Source organism: Phascolarctos cinereus, unplaced genomic scaffold, assembly GCF_003287225.1.
Source record: "Phascolarctos cinereus isolate Bilbo 61053 unplaced genomic scaffold, phaCin_HiC Scaffold_7;HRSCAF=346, whole genome shotgun sequence".
Classification (NCBI taxonomy): Eukaryota; Metazoa; Chordata; class Mammalia; order Diprotodontia; family Phascolarctidae; genus Phascolarctos; species Phascolarctos cinereus.
The window spans coordinates 76,439,522-76,460,928 of NW_027556180.1; the positions used below are offsets into that span (position 1 = coordinate 76,439,522).

A 21,407-nucleotide genomic window follows, 5' to 3' on the forward strand; every position below is an offset into this window, starting at 1 on the left:
CACACATCTAGTAAATGACAAAGCCAGAATTAGAAGCCAGGTCTGTAAGGCCTTGCATATGGCAAGTGCTTAAGTACATGCTGATTGACTGATTGATTGAACTGAGCCCTGAATTCCTCCTACTATACTCCAGAGCATTTTATAGGCATGTATATATAAATGCTAAATGAGATCGATATTAACAACATCAGTGGGTAAAATTAATTTGCTTTCTAATCATACTTGTGCAAGTTGTTGACCTAAGATACCTGTCAACCTCATCCAGTTACTACAGCAATTTGGTTGGTTTTTTTGTTTTGTTTTGTTTTGTTTTTGACCTGTGGAAAAATACCCAGATCATTTGGTTTTGTAGGAGATTTGCTACCTCCCTCCCTGACAAAAAGGCATTGAATGCTAGGTTTCCATGATGTAATTTGTCTACATCTTGCCATAGGGCTTCCCAATCTATAAAAGTTGGTTAAGGACTGAAATTAAGGATTAATTTATACTTTTCAACAGCATCTGCAAGGCAGAATTAAGAAACAGATTTTGAGCAGACTGCTTTGACCACCCAGATTTTGATTAGCTTATGATTAGCTGACAAAGTGAGCTAGCTATGCCATTTGCTTCAATCTGGCATCAGACTCATTAATAACTGTGTCCTCAGGGTTCCACAGATGATCTACAGCCAACATACAGAAATGTAGAATATAGTTTGTAAATACAGCACAGTTTGTCCCTAGCAGTGAGTTTTCCATTTATATTCTGGAAATTGGGAACCTATCCTGATATAAACTCATTCTCATTAGTCCTAGACTTACCCTGTGGCCTTCGAGGCTAAGGCAGAGCTTCGAGATAGTCTCGCATTCACTTCAATGATGCAGTATTCCATGGAGGTAGGATGCAGGGCAAATTGGATGTTACATTCACCAACAATGCCCAAGTGACGGACGACATTGATCGAAGTCTGTCTAAGCATCTGAAACTCTGCATTGGAGAGGGTCTGGGCAGGAGCCACAACAACGGAATCACCTGTAGAGTCAAGAGGCATGCCTTAATTGAGGGCAGCTGCTGACAACCTGTATAACCTACTGCATAATCTGCCTTCGTGATACAAGACAGACATCAGTCCCAAGGCCCATCAAAGGAAAGCCTAAACAGATACTTCAAGGCACATCAAATTTGACTGCCTGGGGAATGCACAAACATCTTTGGAAAGATTTTACAATATTTCCATGTGGAGATAAACAATAACAAAAAGGGCCCACTGAAAACAACTTTAATTTGATATTCTCTCAATATCCATTGTGATCCAGTGGAAATTGTGGACCAGAAATGAGGATAACTGAATTCTAGTCTGCTCTCTGCCATTTATTACCTGTGTGACCCTGGGTCAGTCACTTAATCTTTCTGAGCCTCAGTTCTTTGAATTATAAAATGGAGGATAATAATACCTGTCTACCTTACATGCCTTACTAAACAAACATAATGTATTATTACTGTTACTTTGTCTGGCCAATAAGAATAGCTACTGGAAGAAAAAGGTATCATCTCATGACTTAAGACAATTTATGCTTACTCCCATTATACACATTTCTTTACCTGTATGGACTCCCATGGCATCAACATTTTCCATGCTACAGACTGTGACACAGTTGTCTGCTGAATCTCGTACAACTTCATATTCTATCTCTTTCCAGCCTGTTACTGATCTCTCCACCAGAATTTGGTTGGTCATGGCAAATGCCTAGAAATAAGAGTTTTTGAAAAGAATAAAGAAAACAAAGTCAAAATGTTTCTTAAAAATGACAAGATATGTGTTCTGGTTGTTGCAGTAGTGGTGGTGGTGGTTTTCTAACCCACTAGCTAGAGCTTTCATGAGGTTTGGCAGATGCCCTGGATTGAATCCTGGCCAGCATCAGCAGCCCAGTTAACAGTCACTCCCAACACTCAGGGAGGCACAGGGCGTCAGAAAAATCAGAGCAATGCTAGAAATAACATCAAGCCATGAATATGCTTGATTTATATTATTGAGAGTTGCCATTCAAATTGCTTATGTGGCATTAAATCAACCTAATTTTTAAAAAAGGAGAAAATAATTGAGCAATCAGGCATAGGGAAATGAAATTATTTCAGTAGTTAGGCTTCTATGAAACTGAAGAATATGACAAATATAAATAAATGTGGAAAAAGAAATCTGGAAACTCTAACTTCTCTAAAGAGCAGTTCCACTACTTCTGGAAGGACACAACACTAAGTAAAGGTTAGGTGATAGTGATAGGGAAGATGATGAGGAAAGTAGCAATCACAAACAGAAACACGTTTCAATCAAAAACACCCACAGTTTTAAAATTAGGAATTGCTATAGAAATATATAGCATGGTTGTTGTGCTGGTAAGTCAGCATTTTTGTACTACAGTGACATGTGTCTTTGGCTAATATAGCCTGAGTAGGCATATAAATTAGTGTAATTGCTATAATTATTTAAAGTTTACTAAGTAATCACAGTCAGCAAGAGACTGAACCAAAAAATATGTCAGTTAGGACATTTAACTCCTACAAATACAGGACATATCAAAATGTCCATTTCTCTTTGTCTGTAACAGAAAATGACAAGTTGGAATGGACCTTGAAGGTCATCTGGTCTAAGTTCAACTTAAAACATGTATTTAATTAAGAGTCAGAAAGGGAAATGAAAGCCTCGGTAGCGATGGCATTTATGTCCTGCAAGTCCCTGGGATCATTCAACCCAGAGAAGCATTAAGCTACAATTTTTTTTTTTCGTGAACCCTCTCCACACTTTTCCATTTATTTTGCACTTTTGCAAACAGCATGGCATAAAGTAAGCATTTAATATATGCTTGTTGATTGAGTGATACTACCACCAAAATCCATTAGATAACAGCTATTGACCATATGGTAGGATCAGTCTTTTAAAGGGGAAGCTTGAGTTTCCAGATGTATTTTTCAACATTTATCTGCACTTGTATATTCCAAGTTAACAGAAAGCACAAGAACTAAATGATTTTGCCTGCCCTTATCCTACCACTGATTTGCTTTTCTTCTTAAGTTAGGTTGACTTAGAACCTCTTCATTTAAATGGAAAATACTTGTAATGAAAAAAAAGAAAGCTTATCAAAAGATGGTTTGTAATGAAATGGAAACTCTATACTGGTGGTCTATAAGATTTCAGTCAATTCTCAAAGTAGCTCATCTATTTTTTGAAAAAAGTAGAGAAGCTCAGTTGAGAATCAATTAAATCGAATTATTTCAACAAATATTTATTGAGCACCTATTAGGTGCAGAGCACTACACTAGATTATTTATGCAAATATGGATGACAATGCCCCCTAGCCTCAAAGAGTTTACAATGAAAGTTTAAATAACAGTCAAAGTTCTTGCTACTACAACAGTAGTAAGTTGTCCCAAGGAAGTACATGATTAATTGTCAAATTACATATTCTTTAAGTGCTAAGGGGAGTTCAGAAGAAAGATAACATCTTAGGCATCTGAAGCCCTTCAAAACCTGGTGCCTTTCTACCTTTCCAATCTTCTTAAAATTCTCCTCCACATACACCATGATCTAATTATACTGGACTACTCCCTCAAACACTATATTCCATCTCCTGACTGCATGACCTTTCACTGGATATTCCCCCATACCTGAAATGCTCTCTTCCCTTCCCTCCTCCTCCTGACTTTCATGGTTCACTTCAAGACTTACACCAAATCTTACCTTTACTGTCTCCTAAATCATACTTTCCCTCTGAGATTACCTTCTATTTACACAGTTTATATTTTGTATTTATATAATTACATAATACAATTTGTATATTGTCTCTCTTATTAGAATGACACCTCCCTGAGGGCACAGCCCAAGTTTTTCTCTTTATTTGTATCCCTAGTGTTTAGCATAATGGCTGGCTTAATACATGCTTCTTAATTAACTGAATGACTTTAGACTACAAGTGGTAAGAGAGGACTTTCAAGACATAGGGTAGGAACTTGATCTTCAAGTATGAATAAAATTTGGGATAGGAAGAACAAAAATGGAAAGATGGAGAGGAAGGAAGAAACATGATTTTGTGGAGCTCTACACAGGTCTTTATCTTTACTAAAGGCAGTCCTATTTTTTTTAAGGCAATTAGGGTTAAGTGACTTGGCCAGGGTCATACAGCTAGTAAGTGTCAAGTGTTTGGTCTGAGGCCGAATTTCAGCGCAGGTCCTCCTGACTTCAGGGCCGGTGCTTTATCCACTGCGCCACCTAGCTGCTCCAAGGCAGTCCTATTTTCTATTGGATTGACTTAAATGTACCAAAATGGATTGAAACAATCTTTTTTGTGTTGTCTTTTTAGAAATTAAATGTCCCTAAAGACTAGAAGCTCTATATTTTCTATTTAAATCTCTATGATCATTGAACACGTGATTTCAGGTACATTTGTAGAGGGAAGCAGTTTATTGGTTTATCTAGAGAGGAAAGATTGACTTCCTTGTGCAATCATGAAAAAAAAATAGAAAAAACCTCATCTAGGGGCATGGCAAAAGAACAGAGGACAGCCCTGGGTAGAAAGGCAATAATCTTCATGTTTATTTCACAATTCATAATGCTTCACCCTCTCCTACAACTGACTACTAAATTCAATTCAGAACTGTTCAGAAAATTGGGTTGACATTAGTCAACCCAATTTTTACCCCAACCCTAGCCCTTATACTTGGGGACCTCAATTTGTATGCAGTGTCTTATCAAATAACTTCATAACTAATAACTAATTCTCAGATCCTGTAATTTCTACTTGTACTCCAATCCTGTCACACACAGAAATAGTCATACTCATGGTCTCCTCATTGCCTACAAGGATTTCCTGGCACAATCTTTAACTCTGAAGTTCCTCCATCTGACCATAATTCCTATCCATTCATCTTTATGTGTGTCTCATTATCTCCTCAGATGATTCTCCACTCTACCCACAATTTCCAGTCACTCTATCTCTTTCTGTTTTTTTTTTCCTCAAACCATCATCCCTACTCTGGACTTTCTGCTCTACAAAATCTTGACCCTACAGTTAATCATTTGAACTTCACATTGCCCTCTCTACCCTTAAAAATCTTGCCCCTCTCATTCTATCACATCTCATCCCTTTCCAAACTCTAACCCTGGATTATTCCCTCCATCCACTGTTTCTTCTCCTCCTGATATGTTGCAAAACACAGATGAAGTCACACAACATGCTGACTGAATCTGCAGCAAATTCATATTACGTGAAATAAACTGAGTACTCAATGATGTACACCACCTCTTTTATTCTATGGTTGATTCTCTATCCTCTCTTAACATTATCTCTCCCAAAGCTCTTTCCTCTAGCTGCCTGAATAGCTGACAATACTCTTTGCTCCAGTGTCTGAAAAAACAATAATTTTCCTTTCCAAAGCCAACCCTTCTTCTTATACACTCTTCCACCCCTTCATGCCCCTCCAGGAGCCTGCCCTTTCATTCACTCCCTCTCCCCACCTCATTTTAATCTCTCCTTATCCACTGGCTCCTTTCCTTCTGCTTGCAAACATGCCCAGATCAGCCCCATCCTTTAAGAAATCTCCATCAATCCTCTTACACTCTAGTTCTGTATGTCTCTCCTTTTGCACTGCTCAACTCCTAAGGAGGGAAAAGCTGTTAACATTGTTTACCTACACCGATTTTCTCAATTTCTCCTGACTTTTCAAACCCTTGTAATAAAATTTCTGAGCTCATTACTCAAATAAATCTGTTCTCTCCAATGTTGTAAGTGATCTCTTAACTGCCAAATTCATAGCTATTGTTCAGTTCTTGTCCTTCTTCTCTGTGAAATATTTGACACTTTTGACCACTGTGTTTTTCTAGACATCCTCTCCTCTGTAAGATTTCATAACACATCTCTTTCCTGCATGTCTGACCACTCTTCAGTCTTCTTATCTGGATATTCATTCATATGCCAGCCCTAAGCATTGGTACATCTCAAAGGTTTGTCCTAGACTCTCATCTCTTCTTTCTCTATTCTTTCTATGATTGCATCTACTCCCTTGGGTTCAATTATCATCTCCATACAGATGATATCAAAACCTATGCATCCAGCTCTAACCTGTCTGCTGAACTCTTTTCCCATGTACCTATTGCCTTTTGTATTTCTCTACTTGATGGTCCACAGGTGTCTCAAATTCACCATTTATAAAACAAGATCCATTATATGACTCTCCCCAAACCTTCCTCTTTTCCTATATTTCCAGTTTCTGTTCAAGGAACTACCACTGTTCCAATCATCTAAGTTTGGAATATTGACACTGTCATCAACTCTTCTGTCTCCCTCACCCATATCCAATCAGTTGCCAAGTCTTATGATTCTACTCCTTTGATATTTCTTATATCCATCTCTTTCTCTCCACTCACATGACCACCTCACTAGTCCAGGATCCAATCATTACTCACCTATATTAGTTCAACAGCCTCCTAATTACTTTCTATGCTTAGTCAATCCATACTTCACATAGCTGCCAAATCAATATTCCACAGCATGGTAGAGAGAAAAGTGACTCTGGGGTAAGAGTCACTGATGGGATTCAAATCCCATCTCTAACACTTGTCATCTCTGACACTGTCTGAATGACAGTTAGCCTATCTAGATCTCCATTTCCTCATCTATAAATGAGGGAATTGAGCTAGATGGCCTCTGGGGTACCCTTTAGTTCCATATATAGGGTTCTTTCTTGCTTCTCTTCTCAAGAAGCTCCAAGAACTTCCAGTATCTAGTATAAAAATGCAAACTCCTCCTTTTGGCATTTAAAGCCCTTTGCAACTGACTCTTCCCTATTTTTTCAGGATAAATGTGTATTACTCCCCTCTATACACTCTCTCTTCCAGCCAAACTGGCCTGCATACTGATCAACATAAACAAAAGTCCATCTTCTGTCTCTGTGCATGAATTGAACCACCTATCTGGAATGTGCTTCCTTCTCACCTTTGCCTCACAGAATCCCTCTCTTCCTCCAAGTCTCAGCTCAAATGCCACTGCCCACAGGAGGCCTTTCCTGATCCCCACAATTGCTCTCCTCTTGCCATCAGAATTTACATTTAATTTACTTTGTACATATTTTCAATTATACTTATGTGTACAAGTTCTTTCTCCCCAGTAGACTATGAGCTCCCACCCCTGAGGGCAGTAACTTCTTTTTTCTAGTCTTTCTATCCCCAGTGCTTAGTACATAGGATACTTTTAAAATGTTTGTTGAATGAATACATTGCAGAGAGAAATATTTCAATTGCTGGCAAATATGTACCATTAGTAATGATCATGTTAATTAATATTACTCGGCATTTCTAAAATGCAGAAAGCCTTAAACTCCTACAGATCCATAAGAAATTCTTTGGTTGAAATCCACAATTTCAGAATTTCAAAAAGTAAATATGAAACATTTATATTAGAATGTTTCCTTTTTCTTGCCATTTTAAAAATAAAATCTGAGTTGATGTATAAGTCTGTCACTGTGTTTGATTATTTGAATACATACAAACTTACTTAGCATCTGTTCCCCAGAAATATGATGGATAATTTAGTGTCATCTGGCTTATCCCTCACCCCAAAAGGCAGTAATGATGAAGTTCTTGGATGACTGGTGTTTGAGCTCTTTACTAAGACAACATAGCCCTAAAATAACCATCTGATGCAATTTCATGACAGGAATAAGAGTGTAACACAGCCACAATCCTGCTCAATTATGGTAGCTTCCAAGCTGTATGCTTACCCAACTATTGCTATTTTAATCAGGCAGTTAACCTCCATCGTTCTCACCACTCATTGGTATATATTTTAATTTTCATAAGGCTCTGCCACTACACACAGGGAAAGGAAAATGCATTCTATAAAGTGTTAGAGGGATGAATTTTGACAGAGAAATGGATTCTTATGAGCTTCTTGTTGACTCTCTCACTTTTGTGTATGGCAGTGAACAAATAAGCTCATTAACTTGTGCTTCTAAAAATTTATGCATATTTAGGCTCTGCCTTAACCTCACACCTGAATCACAAATATAACTGGGTTTAACTGTGTGACTCAATGATCCATAATGACAATTCAATTCAATTCAAAAATCATTATTTATTCTTAACTAGACAAAGCACTGAGATAGGCACTGGGAACACAGAAAGATACAAGATAGTCCCTGCTCTTAAGAAAACTACAATCTACTAATAGGGATGAAGGAAAGAGACATAAACAAGTAACCATAATACTCTGGAGAGCATAACAAGTGAAAATCTCTACTTCTCTTTAGGCAGCCACCATTCTTAAAGTCAAGTCACCAGGTTTTCAATCTTGGAGTCACCCTTGACTATTTACTCTCATTATCCCTACCCCGTAATTCAAGTCTTGTTAATTCTACCTCCAATCAAGATAAAAAACCCCTTTTTTATAAAGCTCCATAAAATCATGTTTCTTTCCTCCTTCCTCTCAAAATCATTTGCATCGGTCTCCTTCTCTCTAGTCATACCACAAAGTCCCTAGTTCAGACCCCAGTCAGTTCTCACCGGGGTCGTCCTCACAAATCTACCTACATAGTCTCTTCCCTCTCCATTCCCTACACAGCTGCCAAATGAATATTTTGAAATAGGACGTCTGGTTATATCATCTCCCTACTCAAGAAACTTTCCATCACCTTGAAGAGGCAATATAGGAGGTAAAACATCAACTCCTATGTTTTGGATTTGCAAGCTTGGTCTAGCCTATCCTTCCAGGATAATCATACATTATTCCCCTTCATATATGATGTTCCATCCAAACTGGCCTATTTGCTGTTTACTCTGTGTGTGTGTGTGTGTGTGTGTATGTATACACACACATATATATATGTATATATGTATGTATGTATATATGTATATATGTATGTATGTGTACATGCACACACATGTGTGTATACATACATATATGTATACATATATGTATATATTTCTTTGCCTTTTTCCAGTCACTCCCTCATGACTGCTATGTTTCTTTCTCCTCACCTCTTCTTGTTGAAGCTCTTAGCTATCCCTTCTAGGAGCAACTCAAGTATCATCTCCAAATCTTTCCAGACTTATCCAGTTGTTAGTTCCTCCGGCCCTACACTACAACTCGGAGGTTAGTACTTAGAATTCTTAATAAAGAACACACTCACACAAGTCAGTAAAGAGCTATTGACTAATAGCAATCACTATTTCCCTTTTGTGGGGATAAATTATACAATAACATCTAAATTAAACATCATGCACCTGGGAAATAGGTGTTTATTAACAGTGGATTTATTCAATTTACTGGGTATAGTCAAAACCATTACATTATTTCCAGAAAGAAAAGAAAACTACACCTTAAATTCTATCCAATCTTATCAATGCATGGTAAAGTATATTTATTAATGATTTGGGACATAATTTAGAAGCAAAAGAAGATAGAAATTAATTATAAGTTCATATTACTGAAGTTAACAGTATATATAATGAATACACTTTTAGAAAATATCAGAGTAATTAGATAAAAAAGGAAAAGATATCTATATGCATAGCTATAGTGATTTGGACAAAATGCAGAATTACTACTGAATGAAATATATATGGTTGGTAGCAGGTTCATCTTTAGACATACACACCTTTGTGCCAAGATCCAACAAGGTTTCCTTGTCTGGACAGATACCTGATCCTAATCCACCAAGGGCATAGGCAGAACGTATCATGACTGGGTAGCCAATCTTATCTGCTGCCTTTAAAGCATCATCAATCTGGAAACAAAGAATTGTAAAAGTCAACCAACATCAGCAGAAAAGACAACTGTAAGAGTTTGTTTAGTTCATGTGAATAAAATTTGAGGGGGTAAAGTTAAAATTGAACATGATTCAATAACATCCCCTTATCTCCTTACAATTTTAAAAATGTTTCACTGGCACTTTCAAGATATTAAAAGAAACAAAGGAAAGTTTCCTTGAATAGATCCTCTATTGCAGGTTTACAAAGTCATACAACATAATAAGGTATGGAGCTGCTGTGAGCTGCTCAATTGGAGGAAGCACCCACACAGACAAGACTTAAGTATCCACTTACGTCATGGATAATAGCAATAACAAATAACTTTAAGGTTTGAAAAGCATCTAGTATACACACTACCTTATTTGATTTGCATAAAACCCTTTTATCCTCATTTGATAGATGAGGAAACTGAGGCTGAGAAAGGTGAAGTGACTTGCCCAGAATCACAAACATTCAGACTTAAAGGAGGTTTTGAATTCAGATCTTCTTTTCTTGAGTTCAGAACTCAATCCAATATCACACACACACACACACACACACACACACACACACACACACACACAGCACGCATGCATGCACGCGCACATGCACAGAGTAACATGTTCATCTCTTGATGGTCATGCTTTTCAGCCATGGTGCATTATTAGACCACAAATGGGATGTAACCATACACTCCCTACCTGCCTGCTTTTCATTTTGAGGAGGGGAGATATAGTTAAAACTAATTTTAAAATAAAGAATGGATGGCAGCAGCTTCCTGAAGTATTCAACACACCTACCCTGGCAATACTCATTGACAGTTTTTCAGCCCTAAATATGCATGCTATCATTTAATTTTAGCAATATAGAATTTTACTGGTGCTCATCTTGATTGTGGGAGACTTCCTTTATCTATGTTATGGAAGTTGAATAAAAAATTATCTCATTGATAATTTGGTTAGACTCAGCGATCAGGTGGGATTAAGAAAACAGAAACTATCAGAAGGTTTACAGCAAACAAAACTTAACACTTATCAAAAATTAATAAAAGGTATAATGTTCATTTTAAAAATCTAATATATGAGTAACTCACAAAATAAAGCTTGCTTAATTGCATACCATGACCTATTTCCAAGATAGGTTTCATTCCAACACAATCATTTAAATGTCTTTGACCTTGCAAAATCTGCTATGCATTCACACATGCAGCACAAGTGAATGATTGCTACCTGTCATCTGGCAAGCAAGTGCCACACTGATTTTCAGACCAAAGAACTTGAGTTCTAGTGACACATATCATTGACCTACAGAGTAACCCGTAGTCTGTCACTTAATCTCTGCACTTATGTTTCTCCATCTGTAAAATTAATATAAGACTTGTCCCCAATATTTCTTACACGGATGCTACTGAAAAGACATGAGTTTCTTGGAGATTGAATATGTGTATATAAATATATGCTATATATGCATGTATGCATTGTGCATGTACATACACATGAGTTTAACCATTATCATTGTGCACCATGAGTAGTATCCCCACAACCCCAAAACAAATACTGGCACCATTTCCTCACCGTCTCAACTGCAAAGCTGGGGGCAATCTTTTCATTAATCTCATTCAGTTTGTCTGAGAAGAGTTGTCTGTCCTCAGTAGCCATGATAGATTCAACTGAAGTTCCCAGGACTTTTACACCATATTCTTTCAGCACTCCTCTTTTGAATAGCTCCACTCCTGCAGATGGGGCAAACACAAAGTGCTGTTTGGGGAATTTCAGATTAGCTGCTGACCTCTCCTTTAGCAAACCCAGCTATACAGTATTTTTTTTTCTAAAACTTAACTTCAAGAAGCCATAATGGCCTCTGGTGTGATAGCCTAAAGAAAACAACACTGATTTAAGTATCCTGGTCCTAACAAAATGACAACTATCGCTATCATCTATGCAAGTGGATTTATTTAAATAGGAATAATAATACTGTTGCTCACAAGGACATAAGCATTCAAGTGGTAAGAGAATTTTGAGATCTGAAAATAAATTCCTCCTAAAGGTTCCATTATTGTAACTCTTCTTTCCCATTGCCTCTCTGGCTTCACTCGTGAATTTATTATCTTATTATGCACAAAAGAAAAGGGTGATTCTCCATTGGAAAGCTATTCCTTTTGGAGTTTGCTCATAGTAAAAGGGCCTTTTTCTGACTTTTTTTCCTGGAGGTCCCAAAATGTACTTAAAGAATTGCCGAGGGTGGGCCTATAAATACCAACAGAATAACTATTTGTCTTAAAGTTTGGTTCTAATTCTATTCAACTCCTAGAAAAATTCTATATAATAAAATTTATGTCCTCAAGTTTTAGTTATAGATTACAGCATACTTAGCAAGAGATACATAAGTTCATCTCCTCCAAAAGTCAGACTCTTCCACTTTCCTGTAATCTATACCTATGACGCTTAATTTGACATACACTTTTTTTACATATGCACTTTAATGATTACTACATTTGCTACTACATAATTAGATAATTTTATTCTGTGCTATGGTTAAAATCAATAAATGACCATTCATTAGCACAGTTTGAATAGGAGGGAGTTTGTAGTCATAATATCATGGGCTTTTATAAGACTTTGAGATTTTAACTAGCCCATTCCCAGCATTCCAAAGCAAAGTGCCTCATTCTACCTCCCTACTCTCTTTATCACTACCATTTACTCACCCCTTAAGTAATCCTAGATAAATGTCTATATTGCTTAAAGATAGTCAATAAGCTTAGGTTGTAGTTTTCCACTAACCTATCATACATAGGCTTTGCTAAGCAATTTAGGCCTGCCTGGAGACTGTAAAACCAATCAATCAAAAAGTATTTATTAAGTGCCTATTATATGCCAGGTGCTGTTCTAGGTTTTGGGGATACAAATACAATGAATCAAACAATCTCAACTCCTAGAGAATTTTTACATTCTAAAATATTTAAAAATGGGTTTTAAGAGTGGCGGACTTGGGTTGTATTTATTTATCTGTGTCCATTTTATGTCCCTATACTACAATGTAATCTCCTTGAGAACAAGGATTATTTTATTTTTTTTCTTTATATTTACCTTGATTACCTTGAACATAATAGACATTTAATAATTGGATACTGAACTGATTTGGATTAGGTTCAAATCCCAGTTATTCACTTACTACCTGCATGACCTGAGCACACCACTAGGCCTCTTTTAGCTACAGTTTCTGCACCTTTAAAATGAAGGAACTGAACTGGATGGTCTCTAAGATGTTATGGTCTGTCGCTAAAGCAATAGGGGATACTCAAAGGACAGAAAACTTGGTTCAAATCTCAGATTATTCTTTATTCCTCTCCTAAAATTCCCAGTGGTAGCTGTGAAGAACAAAATGAAGGTCAAGTAAAGTATTTTCCTTCTTTATAGAAAGAAGGAAGCAGTGGGATTTGGAACAAAGAAAAAGGAGCAAGTAGAAATCCACTTGCCTTCCCTAGAGAAGACCAAGCATTCAATGGAACACACTAAACTTCCCATATTCTCTCTTTCTTTATGAAATTTACTATTTCTTTATGAAATAGGCCCAGTAACAGTTATCATTTCCATTTAAAAATATATTTTCTACTTCTTATAAGAAAGTTATCACAAAAATATAAAGTACAGTTGTTCATGGTTCAACTTCTAAGACATATCACCTGTTATATAGCAGACAAAAGCCTACTAGCCCAAAATATAATCGCTTCAAAGAACTCACCACAGTTGAGAGCTGTCTGGCCACCCATACCCAGAATCAATCCATCTGGTCTTTCGGCTTTTATAACCTCTGTAACAAACTGAGGAGTGATAGGAAGGAAGTAGACAGTATCAGCTTGCTTTAAGCCCACTTCATTGGTCTGGACAGAAGCAATGTTGGGGTTCATCAAGACAGTTTTCACACTTTCCTCCTGAAAAATAAAAAAGCTAAATTAAAACTCTGAGCACTAGTCCTTCCTTTCATAAGTCAACTTCAAAATTGCCAGACTCCAAGAAAAAAAAAATGAGGTAGAAAATGGAACTGTGCCCAACAGCTAGGCTGTTTGCCTCTCCACTATTTGGTAAACAAAACGACAATGTATGTATTTTAAATGAAAGCTGATGTGCTCTCTTTTTGCCTGCGGCACTAGGAATCTATTTCTAGTTGACCTTTTTTTTCTAGGCTTTCATCCCTTCTGGTAGTGCTATAAGAAAGAACATTATACAACTGTCTGTACACATTATCCAGAAAGAGAATGACCATATGGTTTAAAAGTACATACATACATACATGAAGATTTCCATTTTCATTGTCTCATTCCTAACATCTGGAAAGACCCTCAAGACAATCCATCACATAGGCAATGAAGGACAACATCCTTCTATGCCAGGATAGAGAGAACACTTAGCAAAACAAGCAGTGTGGTTCTCTTTCTCTCACTCAGTATATTTAAATTCTGATTTTTTTTTAATCAAAATTTTAAAATATATGATGTGTTGAAAGGAAGGATTATATATAGTCAAAGGATCATAGTTTTATAAATATAATGGAATTTAGAGGTAATCTTGTTCAACTACTCATTTTACAGATGAGGATGATAAGGCCCAGACAAACAAACAGCTTCCTCACCATTATAAGATAGTAAGTAATAAATTCAGAATCAGAACCTGAGTCTTATGACACCAACTCCAGGGTTCATTATACTGCATACACTGACTGCCCCCTAGTCCTTCAAATCTCCAGTCAATCAGCAAGCATTAAGTGCCCACTATGCTGGTTACTGTGCTACTCTTTAAGGATACAAAGAAAGGTAAAAGATAGTTCCTACTCTCATAACCCTCTGCCTATAGAATTTCTATCAATCTATTAATCCTTGAAAGTCTTTTCCACTTCCAAGTCTTTTTTCATGATTTCCCCAGTGCATGATAATTGTGTCCCCCCAAAAAAAACCACACCTCTCAGATCTACATATCATGTTATTCAGTACTACAGTTACTTGTTTCTGTATAAGATATGCTTTTAGACATGTAAACACATGAAGGCAGGGATTAGATTTTAGATAAACTTTAATACTTGATTATTGAATTTGCTGACTAGAATGCCATCCCCCTAACTAATAAGATGAAGGTGGGTTGTAACTCTTCAATTAAGATATGAAACTTGACACAGAAAAACACTAAATGCCTACAAGACACTCCAAGAATATTAACTCATTCTGAAGCCACTGAATACTACTGAATATTATACCCTGGCTTCCACTGTAAAAGAGAAGAGAATCTTTCATCATCTTCTTGAGTTTGCCAACTTTATCCTTAACTATCTAACTACTGGAAGAGGTGGCTATGTTTCCATGGACTTAAAACATAATTCAGAAAATGAATATAAAAATGTGAAAATAATAATAATAGCTAACATTTATATAGCACTTAATATGTGCCATACACTGTGCTAAGTGCTTTACAATTATTATTCCATTTGATCCTCACAACAATTTGGAAGATAGGTGCTATTATTATCTCCATTTTACAGATGAGGAAATTTAGGCAAATTCTAAGACCTAAGTACAAATCTGACGTCAAATACCTACTAGCTGCGTGACCCTGGGCAAGCCACATAACCTCTGTTTGCCTTAAGAGAAGGAAATGACAAAGCATTCAAGTGTCTTTGCCAAGAAAACCCCATGGACAATACTGGCATGCTGTGGTCCACTGGGTTACAGAGTCAGACACAACTGAATGACTGAACAATAACAACAACTTCCTGATTCCAGACTCACTGCTCTGTCCATTACACCATCTAGCTGCCTACATGTGAATTGGAAGAAACTTTGAAAAGATAAATTCAGTCATGAAGGATATAATTGATGGGTTGTGTTCTACTTCTTTTTAAGGGATGTCTGTTAGATTACAAAAATCTTTAGATAAAAATAATGTAAAAGACCCTTTGCATATCATACTTGATACTTGCTAACCTCCTTTATTCCACTATAGTCCTGAGCCTACTCACCTTTCCTATAAATAGAGCTCATTTTCTATAAACTGCATTACATCAACATGATGCCAGAGGCAAGGTCACATTGCCTTGAAAGGTTTGATTAGTAAAAGATCAGAACCAGCAAAGTAAATAAGATTTCCAAGGGACAAGTTAGCTAATCACTTGACTAAGGTTGGATATACAGTGAATGTCCAATGTTTTTCTTAAATACTGGAGGTACTAAGGAAGAGAGCAGAAGGAAAACACAGAAAAGATCTCCCAGGGTCAGTCAGAATTCAGTTGGCCACTTGATAATAAAAGGGCATTGTCTTGTTCTCCAAGTCATCCTCTTAACAAATACAGTTCTTCAAAGGCTAGGGAAAACTTCCAAAATCCTGTTTTGGAATAGGGAGATTAAAGATCATATATGACCACCCTCAGTAACAGCCAAATGTAGTAACTGCCTTGTGGAGTTGAGTGTCTGCCTTCAAAGCAGGAAGGATCCACTTTGCCTCTGTATCCTCAAGGAATATGCTATATTTCCATAAAGGAAAGTAATTAGATTATCCAAAACCAGTCTTCTGGAGAGCAAATATATAATAACTTCAAAATGGAAACATGGTTTTGCGATTGGTATCTTGCTGGGTGCTGCAGTCACTCAGAGGGGCTGCTAGTGGGAGGAAGAAAAGTTCTCCCTTTAGTTAGTACTAAAAATACCTGAGGCTCATATGTATGTACATACGCATATGTGTATGTGTATAGAAAATGTAAGTATGTATACATGTGTGGTATATATGTATACATACAAACATGTATGCATATGCATGTGTGTATGTTTACATTCATACATAAGAACTATCCAACTATCAGTAAGGCAAAAGAATGAAATTTATATTCCCTTTGATATGTTTAAATTGTGAGCAAATGACAATATTATGTGGCTGACAAGCCACAGAGACTAAATACACATGAATGTATAGATTACAAGTTGGTGCTGTAACCAAATAAAAGTTACAAGAAAGGTAACCTTACAGATACATGCTTATTTGAGAACAAGGACCATTCAACTGCATCTCCAAGTGAAAGGTTTGGAGATGCTCTCCTCCTAGTTCTGCAAAATTTTCTTTCCTCCTCTTATTTCTACAAAACTTATGAAAAATATTGGAATTTTGCTGCAGTTAACTTTCATAAACTGATCAGCTAGGTTGGCCTTCCTTGGGAATCTTTACTTCCCTTGCTAGTTCTGCTCTTAGTGCTAATCAGTCCATCCAGAGGGAGTGCTTGCTCTCTGTGACCTTTTCTCTCTTAATCATATGCATAATTTTTATTGTGCTGCATGGTAATTAGGCACAAATGGCAAGAAGTTCATATCAATGACTATAATTGCTGTTGTTATCACATAGCCAATCCAAGCAATTTCTAGGGTCAACTAGTCAAAGGGGAGAGGGAAACTGAACAGGACAGGAAGCTGCTCTCAGGTTCTTCTGAAGACACTTGAATCTGTAGTACAGAGTAATCCAGTTGGCTTGGCTTCTTTATTTCTATGGCAAGAAGCATGTCAACTTTGTAAGTTGTTGAGAGTAAGAATATGTCAGATAATGGTTCAAATATCAACTTGACCTAAAGTGAGGCAGCAACCTACCCTATATTATGAGAGCTTAACCCTGATTCACTTGTCTCAAAAACCCAACAAAGCTGATTTTTTCCTGCCCTCAGATGTCTATCCACATTCTCTACCCTTGTCATACCTGGAAGAGGCAAGGAAAAGAGAGCCTTAATCAAGAGAGTGACAAGCTGGCTCTTCAGTGAATGATACAGAAAACTGGAATTTTTCGTAAAGACAGTGCAAACAGCAAACACAAGATATACCTATGGCTATTTTTGTCTTGATCAGCCAGTTACAAATTTAGCAAGAACTAAGTTGAGTTTGGGCCTGTGCATCTTCCAGGGGGCCAGATTCCTTAGAGAAAACCCTGCTTTCAGACCACTTTCTCCTTCAATGCATCTTGAAAGATTTAGAGGTCATGATGGAATTACATAAATAAAATAGTGAGCTGGGGACACAATTCCAATTCTGTGAAAAATCCTTCTTGCTAAAGTTCTTCAATGTAAGGAGTACAATTTAGGGTATAAGACAAGTTAAAGAATAATGGAAAATAAATTTAGTTCCCATTCAAAATCAACAACTTTTTTTCTAAACATAAAGGTTCCAAAAGGAGACATATAATTTATTTTGGCTTTTGAAATAGTTCTAACTCTCTGAAACATAAAACATAGAAGAAACAACTAAGAAAACAATTATAAATTACTTTGTAACAGTTATGTTGTCATAACTTTTAAATAATGAAGTACTAATCAGGCTCATTCAAGGACACAAACTAGTGTTGATTAAGCATGATATTCGCTCACCTTCATGGCTTTTACAGCTTGAGATCCTGAGTAATCAAATTCGCCTGCCTGGCCAATGGACAGACCCCCAGATCCCAGGATAAGGACTTTGGAAACCTTTTTTAAAAAGATAATTATTGTTATCAGTTAGATGCATAGGAAGGATGGTAAACAAAAGGAAGAGAATCCAGTTATTTTCATTCATTCAGGTTCCTAAACTGAGAAAAAAAATTTAAGATATATAAATTCAGCTATCTTCCAATTCACTGTAGACTCAAAAGTTTAAGACATTTCCTTAACAAAAATTTAGTTTAAAGTGACTCATATTTTATACAAATTATTTATACCCTCTAGCCTTTTATCCATGGTTTCTTGTTACACTGATAAAAGAATCATGTAGGAAACTAGATATTCAAATACATAGGATACCAATATTGTATTATATTATTAATTATCTATTTGCTTTTTAGATAGAAAGATACCAAGTTATTAAATTTATGACACTAATGAAGACAAGATTTCACAGCAGAAGTCTTTCATTTGCCATTCTTTGCAGTATCTGAGTTAAACTCTATCTCAAATATCTGTACCTTTCTGCTGCTTATTAGGTAGTATGGGAATGTAAAAAACTCTAAGTGAAGCAAAATCCTACTCTCCATTAAAAGCTTTTACTTGCATGTACTCAACTACTTAGGTTGGGATGAAAAAATAAAAGACTTTTAATGTTAACATGAAATAAGAGAATTCTAATAAACATCATCAGAAGCAAATAAAACTCTTCTGTTGAAATTTTTATTGTTCATGATTTTGCCATTATTCTTCATACTTTTCATTTCAAAACCATTATTCTGTCATGAAAATCCATACAATAAAAACTAAAAACAAGTACATATATACTGACCTCAATTCTAGATGCTACTAGTGCAGGTTTGGGTAGAACTGATGGAACAGTGGTCCCTTTCCCCTTCTTTATCAGTGACAAAAAAGAATCAAATAGGTACTGTGAAATAAAATAAGCAAATAGTTGAGATTTCAAAATTGTCATACTTTTTTCAAATATTACAACAAAAACCTACCTCAACGTTCTACCACCCCACTAATGTCACAGTGAAAATAAGTTTCTCACAATCTATGAACATTCAAAATAATGTCTTCTGAGTACAGATGGGAGTTATTAATTTCTTCATTTTTTCTACTCCTTCAAATTCAATTTTTTGACCCAAAGATTTATGTTCTTTCCCTTGTTCACTCTGAAGTTACTATTGACTATGAGGTATGTAGGGGGAGGGGCGGGGGGAATCTGTATATATTTTTATTTCTAACAAATCAAAGAACTAGAGATTTTATTTTCTCAAACCTAACCAGAAACTTTACTTTTTTACTAGAAACTGGAAACTTTACTTTTACTAAACAGGAAAAGTTTCAGTCCCAGCGCTTAATTTACTAAACATTTGGAAGAACTAAAATGTAGATGTATAAGGAGGGTTAGTGTGCATCCTAAATACAACATTCCCAATTATTAATCAAGATAAATCTACTAGAAGGACATTTTCAAATTTAAGGTTGCATATAATAGCCCATGGCAGATTAAATAGGGAAGAATAATAGTTACAATTTAAGCTCTACTTTGTTTAGGTGTAAGTTAGGCAGTCAATATAATTCAATTCGGTTCAACAAGTATCTACTATCTTCAAGGCACTAGGATTACAAAGACAAAAACAACAGTCGCCACCCTCAAGGAGTTTACTTTCTATGTTACCTACTAATGATAATATGCATTTTCAGCAAATATTGAGGCAGAAGATTAATGCTAATGCCACAAAAGGCAATGCAAAGCAATCAGTTCATGAAGAGGACACAGGATTTTTCAGGCCCTTCCTCATTTCACAAAATTTCCCTTCTGAATATAATATTCCAGTTGACCTTGAAGAAGAATGGTCAGTGCAACAAAAAAAGCATACCATGACACAAGGGAAAGTCCAATTTCCCAGATATCTCTCAATAATGCCTAGAGAACTTTTTTCAAGCAAAAGATCTTTCTTCTGCATTTAACTAACAATGTACAAAAGTAATAACATTTAAATTAAAAACAAATCTCCTCTAAGCATTCCTTATGGTTCTTTTCTTAAAATGACTGAATAATATTTATGTGCACACATGCCCTCTCTCCTTCCCAGCACCCTCAATACCCTAACTTCTCCTGCTGCTGCTTATTCATCCTCAGTGGCTACACAACCAGTTGCCATAGGGATTTTTGTGAAGTCACAGATGGGGGATTAAAATTTCATTTCAGTTATGAGAACAAGAGAGAGCAAGAGGGAATTCATTTGCATAGCTCAACAATTGTAAACTTGAGAACTGAAATGTATTAGAATGATAATGTATTTCTACAAAAATAGCATCTGGTTTCCTAAGGACTTTCCCAATTTTTTTCAAAAAAGAAAACTTCCTCTATGACATTCAAAGAGAGATTTTAATACTAAACTTGTTAACCAAACACTTCCCAAATAGCTACACAAAGGCCTTGATGGTTGTTTTGGTTTCTTTATATTTCTTATAAACGTTCAATAATAAAAATCTACTTTAGTTAACAGAAATTATCCTTCTGACATACCTCTGTGTCTGTTGGCCCTGGACTGACTTCTGGGTGGAACTGGACAGTGAAGATTGGTTTGCTCTCATGCATAATTCCCTGAAAGAACAAGAAGAAGGAAAAATCAAGCTTTGCTAATGGCTTTTACTGGTATAAAAAAGTTCAAATAGAAAACTTAGAGGAACACTGCTCAAGAGACTATTCTAAACTAATAGTTAGTACTCTTTAACATCTGGACATCTTAGGAACTGGAATGTAGAAAATATTGGTCCTGACAGATGACAAATGGAGACAGAATTATCATGGGTAGTCTTCAGAAGCATTCTGATCTGGTCTAGGGCCCACTGGTCATCTTTAAGAAGATATTTTGATCTGTGGTTTTATCAACCCAAGACGAAGTTGCTTCCTAAAGTTTTTATCAGATGACCCAGTATAAGGACAAAAACTCAAGGCCTCCTTGAGTCCAAAGTGGGTCTTATATATGTGACCAGGTCATCCTAGACCTTCAACCTTTAATGATGGGTCAGAACTAGACTGACCTCCTAGTGTATACTGAATACCAATGTTACTCCTTAATCAATGCTATGAGCACAGTGACACCTCAGGCACAGGGACGCCAAAGGCATCAACTGATGATAAAAAGTAAAAAGAAAATATCTTTTAAAGAGTAGCTAACTGTGCCAAATGACCTAT

The 21,407-nt window shown here is 36.3% G+C and overlaps 1 protein-coding gene across 1 annotated transcript in view; it reads right to left on the reverse strand.

Annotated features, from left to right (window-relative positions):
• Window positions 1-21,407, reverse strand: part of CPS1 (carbamoyl-phosphate synthase 1) — a 151,648-nt gene that overhangs the window by 84,149 nt on the left and 46,092 nt on the right. The window contains 8 exon segments of the mRNA XM_021008717.1: window positions 801-1,011; window positions 1,582-1,726; window positions 9,625-9,753; window positions 11,332-11,489; window positions 13,502-13,691; window positions 18,143-18,238; window positions 19,023-19,121; window positions 20,736-20,813. Coding sequence (XP_020864376.1) covers window positions 801-1,011; window positions 1,582-1,726; window positions 9,625-9,753; window positions 11,332-11,489; window positions 13,502-13,691; window positions 18,143-18,238; window positions 19,023-19,121; window positions 20,736-20,813 — 1,106 coding nt within the window.